The 12,718-nt window shown below is 43.5% G+C and overlaps 1 protein-coding gene across 1 annotated transcript in view; it reads left to right on the plus strand.

The window, feature by feature from the left end:
* The first annotated feature begins 1,072 nt into the window (after positions 1–1,072).
* GAN (gigaxonin) overlaps positions 1,073–12,718 on the plus strand; it is a 41,001-nt gene continuing 29,355 nt past the window's right edge. Inside the window, exon 1 of the mRNA XM_074969182.1 lies at positions 1,073–1,259. Within this exon, the coding sequence (XP_074825283.1) occupies positions 1,093–1,259 (167 nt within the window). The 5' untranslated portion in view covers positions 1,073–1,092. The remainder of the gene's footprint in view (positions 1,260–12,718) is intronic.

Below are 12,718 nucleotides of genomic sequence, written 5' to 3' on the forward strand. Positions count from 1 at the left end.
CGGGAAGACCAAACCCACATGGATAATGCTTTGCATCCAGTCCCCTCCCTTTGATAATGTCAAAAAAGCAAAAGTGATGATGTTTCCCCCCTAAATTTTCAAAAATAAACAGTTCTCCAGTTTGTCCAGGCCAAGGTACCTTGCACCCAAACACCCGGAAGGCCATGAGACCAGCTACATGAATTCAGAATTGCCCTTGGCAGAGATCTATAAGATGGTCAGTCCCTAGCCTTAGGAATCACTTTCCTTCCCATGTCAGAGCAGTTACAACAGCTGGTACCAGCGGGAAGGTCCCTGCTTCCTAGGCCCTACAGTGGGGCTCAGGGGAGGCCTCAGAGGGCATGTCTACACTGCACTACATTGTAATGCCAGGTCTATGGGACCTGGGCTTGCAGACTCACTGTGTCCAAGCCCATGCTGGAACACCCACGCTGCCCTGTAAACCTGTGTTTACACCTGAGTCTGAGGGGCTAACACGTCCACACTGCACTGTGCAGCCCTTCTAACTCGGGCCTATGGCTTGCGCGGCACCTACACAGCAAACCAAGAGGGCTTGTACCTAAATCACAACACGCCTCGGCCCTAGAGCCAGGCCCTGAGCGCCGGCTGAGCCGAGTCGGCCTGACCTGTGTCAACTGAAGGGGGCTGGGGCGGAGCCCTGAGGCGGAGGGGCGCGGCGTGGCCAGCCCCAGCGCGGGAGGAGGGGAGTCGGGCCGGGAGCGGGGCGACTGGCGGGAAGCCCCGCGGGCGCTGCGGCAGGGCGGCGCGCTGGGAGGACCGGGCGGCAGCCTCTCCCCAGCCCCGAGGCCGGAGCCGCCCTCGCCGCCGCCGCCCCGCGCGGCTCCCCGGCTCCTCCCCGCCAGGCGGGGCCGGCGAGCGCAGGGAGATGATGTCAGCTCCGAGCCGGGCCGGGAGCGATGGTGCCGGGGCAGTGAGGGAGGAAGCCGGTAGCCGAGCAGGCGGGGGACGGAGGAGCGGGACGCGGCAGCCGGGCGAGCCCGCGGCGAGACGGAGCCGGCCCCGGTCTCAGCGGCGGCCCTGGCGGGCGGGGGGGACGCGGCCCTGGGCGGCGGCATCGGCATCGGCATCGGCATGTCGGGACCGAGCGCGGTGAGCGACCCCCAGCACGCCGCCCGCCTGCTGCGGGCCCTCAGCTCCTTCCGCGAGGAGAGCCGCTTCTGCGACGCGCACCTGGTGCTGGAGGGCGCGGAGATCCCCGTGCAGAAGAACATCCTGGCGGCCGCCAGCCCCTACATCAGGTGAGGGGGCGGCGGGGGCATGCTGACAAGGCCGGGAGCGGGGTCCTGGGGCACGGGCCGCAGCCCGGCGACGGCGCCTTCGGAGTTGGAGGGGCGCAGGGCCCCGGCGCGTCCGCGAGGGGAAGGGGGCAGCGGGCCCCGGCCCGCGCTGAGGCAGCTGCTCGGGCCCTGACTCCGCCTCGAGACCTTCCGCTCCCTCGGAGGCACCTGCCCACGGCCCCCATCGGCAGGTGGGCCCCGGGCGAGCCCATTGCCCTGCGGGAGGGGCAGCGGGCCCAGGGGCCCTGCAGAGCGCGGGTTTCCCCCCCCCCCCCCAAAGTAAGTTCAGCCCCGTGCGCCAGCCTTGCAGTGCCTGGGCACTTGCTGTGTGTGTGTGAGATGGCTCTGCCAATTCCCCGCCCAGCCCATCTCTTCCTAGGAGGCCGCCAGTAAATTGATACAGGAAGTCTGATTTTTGTTTTGTTTTTTGTTTTGTTTACCAACATTATTTATTTAAGTGCTTATCCACTTGTTTCCATTACAACCTGGCAAACACAATCTCAGCTGGGGAGAGACCTGTTTAGTTTTGAAAATTAAGGGGAGAGACATCATGCATTTAGCTTTTTGACATTCTCCTAGGGGAAATAATTAGAAGGTGGGTGGGTTTTTTTTGTGTGTACTTGTGGTCATATAACTTTAAAAACAAAAGCTTTTTTTCTTTTAAGGAGGAAATCTAATTGCCCTTGGCATTTTGGAGACAAGTTGTAAACAGCTGAGATGGAAGTTTCACAATCTGCTATATAGATATGCTGTCAATTAAATCTAAGGCTTTTAATACTTTCCTGAGTATTCTACCATTCTAAAGAAAGAGCTGTTACAGTTTAGTGATTAAAACACCCAAAAAAACGCTTTATAAAAGAAAAGTTTAACTTGACCAACGCTGCAATTCAAGTTGATTAAAATTATATAACTGAGTGTAGAAGGGTCTGAAATGCCTTTGGAGGAAAAGTGATATTCTGTTGCATTAACTCATGTCTTTATTATGAGGTTATTTGTTTGTTAAACAGAATATGTCCCAAACTATTACATTTCCCAGACCTGAAGAAGAGCTCTGTGTAAGCTGGAGATCTTGTGTCTCATACCAATAAAAGATAGTACCTCACCCACTTTGTCTCTTCCAAACTACTTAGGGAATATTAAGGGCATGATTTAAACCAACAAGCCAGGAAAACAAAAGTTAATACTGAGTGGTAGGGAGATTATGAAAGTAAAGGGCAGTGTTTCAGTATGGTTTGTTGTTCTCAATAGTATGTACTTTGTATAGTGCTCTCAGAGCAATGCACATATGCTAAGTAATTTCATCTTTATAAATGCTGGGTTTATGGTCTGTCAGATGCTCTAAACAAAGTCAGCACTCTAGACTTGGGTATTTGCTTTTTGTAAATTCATGTGACAGTTTGGCTCTTCCAGGGTTTGTAAACTAGTCATTATCCTGCTTCACTGTTGGTTTAAGTTTGTTTTTTGTTTTTTTGTTTTTTTGTTGTTTTTAAGCTTGGTTTAGCATTAAATATATTGCCTGTGTCACAGATGGTGTCAGATGTTTTATTTCTGGCAATATGTAAGCTTCCAGCAGACACTTATTGGTTCTGAAATACACCTATTTTAACTTTAAAACTTTAAACACAATATGAATGGGCTGCTTCTTTCTTTGTACAAAATTTTGCAGTTCTCTTACCCTAACAATATAATGAAATGTTCTTTGGATCTCACCAAACATACCATAGCGGAGTCTGCACTGCGAAAACTGGCTGTTGTTGGCAAGGGGGCCACAGTTTAACTGCAAGTGAAGGACAGAACAGACAATAGTCAACACAATCCTGGTTTCTGAATTGGTGCGGAACAATTTGTTCTGGACTGTGCTCACAATTAAACCATAATTACACTGGGTTCCGGTGCAGCCATTGCTAGCAGTGGGAAACTTTCCTAGTGTAGTCAAAGCTTAAGAATCCAATGATGTGACAATTTTGCCTTTGATGGCAGGATATTTACAGTACGTGGCAGTGTGTGACTCAGAGTAGATGAACTAAAAATGATTTCCATAGATTATTTTTTAAACATTTTAAAGGATTGTACCACTGTTAGCAGGTGACAAATGTCTAATTCTCTTCTTGTACCTGAAGAGGCAGTATACAGCTGACTATTATTAAAGTACAGTAAATCCCAAATGATGGCAGGCCTCTGTTAATACTTGGGTACTTGCTCAGATCCACGCCAGTTGCATTTGCCTGTAGAAAATGTCATGATAATCTGCATAGATTGGGCTAGATGTAGATGACGTGTGCAGTTGACTACTTTCTGGGAAGTACATGTGTGATGGTTGTTTGAACAGTAATCTGTCAGGCAATACTACTTCAGTTTAATTTAGTCCAAGTTTACAAACTGTTTGAAGTTGTTAACATAAATGAACCCACACTCACTGAAGATCAGCATCTTGGAACAATGCTGTGCATGACATATATTGAATATGTTTCCCTAAGGTATTTAGTAAAGTTCTGACTACGTGCATCAGCCCTGTCAGAATTAAGGGCGTGTCTTTGCTGCCCCACAGTTCGGACTACAGAGATGTGAATAGCAGTGTGCACCAATGTGCTGCACATTAGCGTAGTCCTGTTTGAAGAGGACCATGTTAATGTGAACTAGGAACCTTTTGATGCGTGCCTGCTGCATCCACATGGGGGAGTTACAGTGCAGCACTTTGTTGCTGCCTGCTATTTACACCCCTGTTGCCCAAACTGTGGGGCAGTGTAGACACACCCAGAGATACATTGTTTTATTTGGGTTAAGGAAAACTGCATTCTAGAAATTGTTTCCCTTCAGTATTATTGTATTTATGGCAACTCTACACACACTTCAGATAATGTGATATTTGAACATACAGTACTATAGCTTCAACATGCTTAGCAATTAAAACTAAATAAAAATATACAGAATGAAACAGCCACCAACTTTATAAATTTTAAATTTGACTTCATGATTATTTCTGTAGTACTTTTACTTCTGCATGATAGTGGAGAGACCAAAAAAGAACTACTCCCTAACCATTCAACTTAAATGCTAGGGCCCTAATCTCTGCAAGAGCACAAGGATTTGCTCTGTAGATTGGCTTTCAGGATTGGGGCCTAGAGTAAGACATGACACGGTGGGATAAGAAGAGAGAGGGTATAGAAAACAGGTGACAGTGAAATAAAATGAGATGTATAAGTAACAACAAGCATTTTATCCATATTTTTTTAAAACTATCAACATTAAAGGAGGGAAGTCAGTGATAGGCTAATCAAATACATGAGTTTGAAATCAGTGAGAGTAATGTGGGTAGGATTTGGCCCAATATTTTAAATGCCTTGTTGCCAACTGAATATTTCTTAGAATTACTCATTTTTGTTAGTCCCCAGTAGGATTTGAAGTTAATGCCTTTTTGAGGTTACTAGGCTGCCGAGAGGGGTTTAGAGAGATCATATTCTTGCAAGGCTGGTTTAACCAGGGTAACAGTGTATCTATTTACATTAAGTAGGCTACTTTCGCAATTGAAAAGCCTATACTTATTTTTAACTAAAAGACTAGAGTTATTGATTGATACCATAAGATCAATTTGAGATGCTCTCTATGGAAGAAGAAAAAAAATATCATGCATTTTGAGAGTACATGCACTGCATCCCTCAATAATGTGCTAGAAGAGTTAAGGTTACTCAGGCACAAATCCCACCTTCACAAGGAACTTGCTAATTAAAAGTAACCTTCATTGACATATCTTAACACTCAAAGATCATGTTTCTCTCAGTTTCCTCATCTCTTCAGTGAATTCCCTTGAGCTTCCAACATATAACCAGGTTCTTTCAAACCAAACTCTGAGATACAACCGTAATTTTGCCCTTCCCCACCCCCCAACCACTTTTTACCAAGGCTGCTCATCTTCCCTACTTCTACCCTTCTCCCTGCCTCCTATTCTCTTCTCCTTTTCTTATCGCAGCTGTCTAGCCTGACTCCCTGACTTCTCAGGGTCTTTAGTTTAGCAAAACTGGTAAGGCAGGGTACTGGCATTGGAGAACAGAAGTGTCGAGCAGAACTTGACAGTTCAGTAGTTTTTCCTTTCAGATGAAATAGGTCATGTCAAATAAGGGTTTTGTCTCTTCACATCTAAACGTAAAATTTAGGAAGTAGCCTGTGACTGAGATGTTATGGGAATGTGTGTGTGAAATGTAGAAAGTCTAAAAGCAAGGCAAAAACCAGCTTAAAAATAATATGAGGTCATTTTTATGCATCGTAAAGGAGTGGTAAAGTTAAAATGATTTTATTACTTTGCTCTGTAGCTCATCTTTAACTTTTATGTAGGTGCTGTGAACATTAGTCCCACTTATTGTTGTACAAACCATATTAATTTTTAAATGGTACTGCATTTCTGAGATCTGCTTGATGGTTGCTATATTTGGTGTCACTGTAAGATATTCTGGAGCTTGAAGTCATAGAAGCATAGAGTATTAGGTTTGGAAGAGACATCAGGAGGTCATCTAGTCCAATCCCCTGCTGAAAGCAGGACCAACACCAACTAAATCATCCCAGCCAAGGCTTTGTCAAGCCGGGCCTTAAAAACTTCTAAGGATGGAGATTCCACCACCTCCCTAGGTAACCCATTCCAGTGCTTCACCACCCACCTGGTGAAATAGCGTTTCCTAATATCCAATCCAGACCGCCCCCACTGCAACTTGAGACCATTGCTTCTTGTTCTGTCATCTGCTACCACTGAGAACAGCCAAGCTCCATCCTCTTTGGAATCCCCCTTCAGGTAGTTGAAGGCTGCTATCAAATCACCCCTCACTCTTCCCTTCTGCAGACTAAACAAGCCCAGTTCCCTCAGCCTCTCCTCGTAAGTCATGTGCCCCAGCTCCCTGATCGTTTTCGTTGCCCTCCGCTGGACTCTCTCCAATTTGTCCACATCCCTTCTGTAGTGGAGGGACCAAAACTGGACTCAGTACTCCAGGTGGGGCCTCACCAGTGCTGAATAGAGGAGAATAATCACTTCCCTCCATCTGCTGGCAATGCTCCTGCTAATACAGCCCAATATGCCATTGGCCTTCTTGGCAACAAGGGCACACTGCTGACTCATATCCAGCTTCTTGTTCACTGTAATCCCCAGGTCCTTTTCTGCAGAACTGCTGCTTAGCCAGTCATCCAATTTAAGCCTAGACTAAGGATTCTAAATGAGGCCTTGTGTGTCTGTCTTGAGAACTCAGTGCCAGACACCATCTCCTAGGTCTCAACACATTATGGGTTCACTTCACTTCAATGTATAGGTCCCAGTTTAAGGTTTAGAATTAATGAAACAATCCTAGCACCTTTCCTTAGCCTAGAAGAAGTGGGTGGTTATGCTTGGGAAATCAGATTTGTACGTACCCAATATGTGAGGTGGTACTTTAAATGTAACCAAATTGGGAGGAAGTAGAGATAATCCTTAGAGCACAGGAGTCAAGACTGGAGTTCTGGTTTCTATTTCTTGCTGTGTCACATGCACTGAAACCTTGGGCAAGTCGTTGGTCAGATTTTCCAAATCTGTGTACTGTCTGCCCAAATCAACATGTAAATACTTAGTTTAGGGTGTGTCAGAGAGAGAGGCTCTGCTTGGCATGGCTACAGAGAGAGGTGCATGGCCTGTTTTTAGATTTGCATGGGGATTGCTTAGACTGATAGTTGTGACTCAGGCACATGTATGTTAGGAGGCAAAGATGCGGTGGTTTCCCACTGGTCCTCTGACAGACGGATTACCCACTGCAGTTAAAAATAGCAGCTGCTAAAGGAAAGGAAAGAAGGGTCTGGCAAATACGCAGCAATTCTGAACCTGCACGGGCTTACCATACAGAAAGTCTACATATGCTAGTTCCTATCTGCCTTTGCTTCCCTGTGGACACCCATATTGCATTAGCTCGGATGCAAGTAAAGGAAATCTGCTTAATCCGTGAATGTTCGTTGGCTGAAGTGGCAGTAAGGTCTTCACTGCTGAGTTGTCCTGCAGGCTTGTCATGATCTTTCGTCCAATCACATTTGTAATACTATGAGGGCAGTGAGATCCAGGGAGGCTGGGTGAGTGCTTCCAAAGGCACTTTATAGATGCACATATTTATCTGATGCCACAATGTGTAACCAGGGCAAAGTTTCTCACTCACAAGAGGCAGAAGACTTCACCTGCATCTCTGGCACCTGAATCTTGTACATCACTAGGCTTGCGCAGAGGAGAATTACAGCATACCATTTTGCAGCCTCTAGAAATGGCCCTTTGATATCTTGACATGTCCAAAGGGACTTTGTTACACAACCCAGGGAAGGTGAATAGAGCTAGGTCTGTACTGCTGGTGATGGCTTCTTACAACATTTTTATACTGGTAAAAGCTCTAGATTAATAATAATACCTACCCCTTTCATAGGGTTTTTCATCATTAGGTCTTAAAGTGCTGTACCAAATGAAACAGAGTCATTATCTCCATTATACAGATGGGAGAAACTGAAGCACAGGGAGGTGAAGTGACTTGCCCAAGGTCACCCGGTAGGCCAGTGACAGAGCCAGGAATAGAGTCCAGGTCACCTGAGGCCCAATCAATACTCTAACCTCTCGGATCCCCTACCTCCCGTCAGGGAACTGGTATAAGCTATACCAGCAAAAGCATTCTTTTACTGGAATAAGCTGCATCTGTACTAAGGTTCTTGGCTGGTAGTTTTACCATAATTTTCAATGTGCATACCTAAATCTTTGAAAATCTTAACTGTCTTACATGTGCAGAACAGCAAGGGCCTGCAAAGGCCTACAAACAGTGCTGTGCGCTTGCATGACACTCATTGAAAACGTAACCCTTACGCCCTCTGTGCCTCATTTTCTCCATCTGTATAATTGCTATAATCATGCTTTTCTACTTCACAATACTGTTGGGGCTGTTTAATTTAATTTGCACTTCTATAGTATCTTTCCTCACAGGATCTTAGAGCACTTTACAAAGTTATTTCTCTTGCCTTTTTTAAAAAAAAGTGACATTCAGTAGGTAACATGCAAAGATTATCTGTCCTAACCTGGGTAATAGCGTATTAAAGAGAATACTATTTACACTGAGCTAGACAGTTGGGTACATCTCCACGGCAGTTAACTCAGGTTGTTACTTAGGTGTTGCCCCTTGACCCCCCCCACTTGTTCACACACACGAAAACCCTCTCACCTGAGTTTAGTGATGCTTTAAATTCCAGGCTAGCTGATCTGGCTGGGGGGTGTAGGTTAGTGCTCAGGCTAGTAGCTGACCCACTTTGCACTGAGGACAAAGAATAAATTACTCGAGTGCTGATAGTCCTCCAGTGCCTTCCCACAATTGCTCCCATGTACCCAGAAGGACAGACAAGTTCTTCCACAATTCACTGGGGAAAAAATTATACAGCAGCTCAGCTTACTGCATGCAGCACATGGAATATGACCAAGACTCCTAGCAACACACGTGATTGCAGCACTGAGGATGCAGTAACTTGATTTGGGATGTGCATTATGGCTGTTCACTCCTGATCTAGGTTGACTTGGTGCTAAGCACCTGAATTGACTGCAGTGAAGACATAGCCTAGGAGACTTAAAATGATCCTCTAATAGGATCAAATCAGTTCATTTATTTTATGGTAGACCTTGCTGTGTATATGCCTGTGAGGATTATTGTTAACAAAGAAAAATTTTCTGAGGTCATATTTATAGATAAAATAAACTTTATTATACAGTCAGTGCTTTGAAGGGTTAAGTATTGTATTTGAAATGAAATTTAGACTTTCAGCTATATGGACACGTTTTTGTCCTTAGTTTTCAAACTGTCGCTATGCTTAGCTGCAGCTGACGTATGCACATGGTGCTATTACTAAATAATCTCCTAATTTAGTAATATATCTATTACCACATCTTACTTTTTCTCTAGTAATCTAATTTAGTTTGTCTCCAGTACAATAATCTGGTATATGTAAAAATAAGCACACAGTATTTTTCAATTTATTTAAAATTAACTCTAACCCCCGTCTCATGGAAATAGCTTTCAGGCAAATAAATACTGTAGTTTGTTTGTTTATGTATTTTTGGTCATGTGCAAACTTCTCCATTCAAAACTTGAGACCAACTCATCTCATGGAGGTTCTTAAATAAAACAAGCCTTGAAACTAACAAGATGTTTGCTGCCTTTACACAATTCACTCTGCCTGTGTTGTACTCCTTCCCTTATCCTGTGTCAGTCTGGTCTATTTAGACTGTAAGCTCTGAGGGACAGGGACTGATTACTATTCTGTTTGTGCAGTACCTAGTACAATGGGGCCCTGTTCTTACTTGGTCTGTAGGCACTACTATAATGTACATTATTAACAATAAACAACCTTAGGATGTTAACCTGTCTCTGTCAACTTTTAACTGAACTGGATTTGAATTGGAGACCCAACTGTGAAAGGCTTTGTGTCACATTATTAATCCCGTGTTTCCCTCTATCCTAAGTACTGTTGATTTACAGCATTTTGATTTGTTGTTGTGAAGTCTGAGAAGCCAGATGACTAAAATGTCTTACTCATTGTATACATTTAGTTCTAAGCATTGCTTAACACTGGACTTAATAAACAAGTGCTATTCAAAATCAGTCCGAGAATTTATATAAGATTTTAATTAGGAAAATAATATAGCAGCCACAGTATCATTTGTCTTACAGCATTTATTGGCTAATATAAATGTTGTCTTTTTTCCTCATGAGTGCTAGAATCTTCTCTCTGCTTTTTATTTGTTCATTTGTTCAGTTGCTCTCTGCAGTTACAAAAAGTTTCTATAGATGTTTCATAAACATTTCTATTTGAAAACAGTCTCCTTAACTGAATGAGATTGTGACATTAACAATGAAGTAATTTAATGCAAAATTCTGCTGTAGTTAAAGTTGCAGAAGCACTCTTGATACAAGGCCTTGTTTTTTTCTGACATGTACTGATAAAACTAACTTTAGGGATTGAAATTTCCTATAGTTACCCACAGTCCAAAGTTCAACTCTCCCCTTCCTTTCAGCTCAGCTGCTTTTTAATTACATACACACAAATCATGATATACAATGGTAATACATTCTTCAATGTGCCGGGTTTGAAGCCATTCTGTAGTCCAGGGATGTTATGGGAAGCTAGTTTTTCACCTTAGCTTTAATCTTCTTTACCAATCTCCCTGCATCTTAGGGTAGAATTTTTCTAGGACATTTGGAATAAATCACAAAAGTAGTTTTAAAAGTAATGGGGAGAAATCCTGGCCCCACTGAAGTCAGTGTAAAAACTCGTATTGACTTAAATGGAGTTACTTCTTAAACGCCATGCTTGAAAATTTATCTGAGTTGTTGACTTTCTGAAAAACTTTCTCTAACTTTCGTTTGGTTTACCATATCCCAAAAAATAGCTTGGCCGAGAAACTCAATGTGTCTGGCCTTCCTGAGAAGTGCTTTTTAAGAGTGTGTTTATTTGGATGGGGGCATGGTGGAGCATAATGATATACTGTATATAAAATGAGGTTGTAATCGAGTATACAATGCTCATGCTAAGGTTGATAAGGAAGATGTTAATTAGGGCTTGTTAAAGCAGGACTATACAAAGAAGGTCTCACTGGCAGAAATTTAGGTACCTAAGCGATTTTAAGTGCCTAGACTATTGGACATCAGCTAAGCAGGGTTTTAAGAATCTAAATTTTGGATTTAAGTGCCTGAATCCCTTTGTGCCTCTAACCCATTTTGATTTTACACACAAAGTTGTAATGCTAAAGAGACAGAGGTCGCTACGATATGAATGTCTACTAATCTGTTATCTTTCATACTAAACACAATCAATTCCAAAAATGTATATTTACTGCTCAAGTCCTTAAGAATGTAGAGCCATGGAACTGGTGAAGGTCTGTGCAATACCCTAGATGCATAGTTTATTGAATTGATAAACTTGATTTTGTTTTCAGTGGCCTGTTCTACACAAAGAGACTACAGTAACTCCTCATTTAAAGTCATCCCAGTTAATGTTGTTTCATCGTTAGGTTGCTGATCAATTAGGGAACATGCTCATTTAAAGTTGTGCAATGCTCCCTTATAAAGTCATTGGCAGCTGCCTGCTTTGTCCACTGCTTGCAGGAAGAGCAGCCCGTTGCAGCTAGCTGGTGGGGGCTTGGAACCAGGGTGAACTGGCAGCCCTGGCTCTCCTCCCTCCATTCGTGCTGCCTTGTAGAGTGTGAGGCTACATTAACAACAATGAGTTAACCCTTGAGGGCTCAGCCAGTTGCTAGTTCATCATTTAGCAGTAAGCCATTCCCTGGGAAATATCCCACCCTCTGACTTCACCACCTCAACCAAGCTTCACAATCATCATCACTGTGTACAGTATTAAATTGTTTGTTTAAAATTTATACTCTGTGTGTGTGTATGTATATATATAATATATGTCTTTGGTGAAAAAATTTCCCTGGAGCCTAACCCTCCCCCCCCGCCCCACCATTTACATGAATTCTTATGGGGAAATTGGATTCGCTTATCATCGTTTTGCTTAAAGTTGCATTTTTCAGGATCATAACTCCTCGCTTAACGTTGTAGTTACTGTATTTTCTTTAGTTGGACAAGAGAATTCAAATTTGAGAAACCAATTGGGAATCAAATAGCGCTCTCTTCTAGCTCCCTTGTCAGTTCAGACCAATTGTTTCCTCCATGTACGTTCTCCTTGATCTCAAACTCTCTCTCTCTACCACACTTCTATTTATGTAAATCAGCCTGTCACTACCTAGGAATTGTCATCCTGGACCAGACCATCAGTTTATAGTGTCTGGTAGCCTGTCTTTGGAAGTACCAGATGCCATAGAGGAAAATGCAAGAAACTCTATAGTGTACATTATGGAATAATAAAAGGGAAATCATTCCTAATCCCAAATACTTAATGATAGGTTAAATCCTGAGGCATGTGGGTTTATACCTTTTTACAGTTTTATTCTATCTAGTGCGACTGTAGCTATCTTTGCAAATATTTACCCCCTTTTTTTTAATCCTCCTAAGTCTTGGCTTCAGTGGGTATGTCTACACAGCAAAGAAAAACCCAGTGCCAGCTGACTCTGGCTGCGGGGCTCTTTCATTGCGTGTAGGCTTCTGGGCTTGGGCTGGAGCCCGAGTAAGCTGGCAAAGGTTTTTCTTTGCTGTGTAGACCTACCCAATATCTTGTGCCAGCGAGTTTGCACTCTGCAATACTGGCTGTGTGCATCATTGCCTTTGCTGAAATCCTCATCTGAGCTCTTTTTCTCCTTGACTGTCTCATGTTCCTTCCTCATAGCCTCCCAAGATCTCAGTTGTCCAGCTGACTGCCTTCTCACATCTACAAAGTAGCATGATCATGTCACCCCTATCTTCACACTGTTTTATTGGGTTTTTTTATAATTTATTTTCATT

The sequence above is a fragment of the Natator depressus genome, chromosome 12, assembly GCF_965152275.1.
Source record: "Natator depressus isolate rNatDep1 chromosome 12, rNatDep2.hap1, whole genome shotgun sequence".
Lineage (NCBI taxonomy): Eukaryota > Metazoa > Chordata > Testudines > Cheloniidae > Natator > Natator depressus.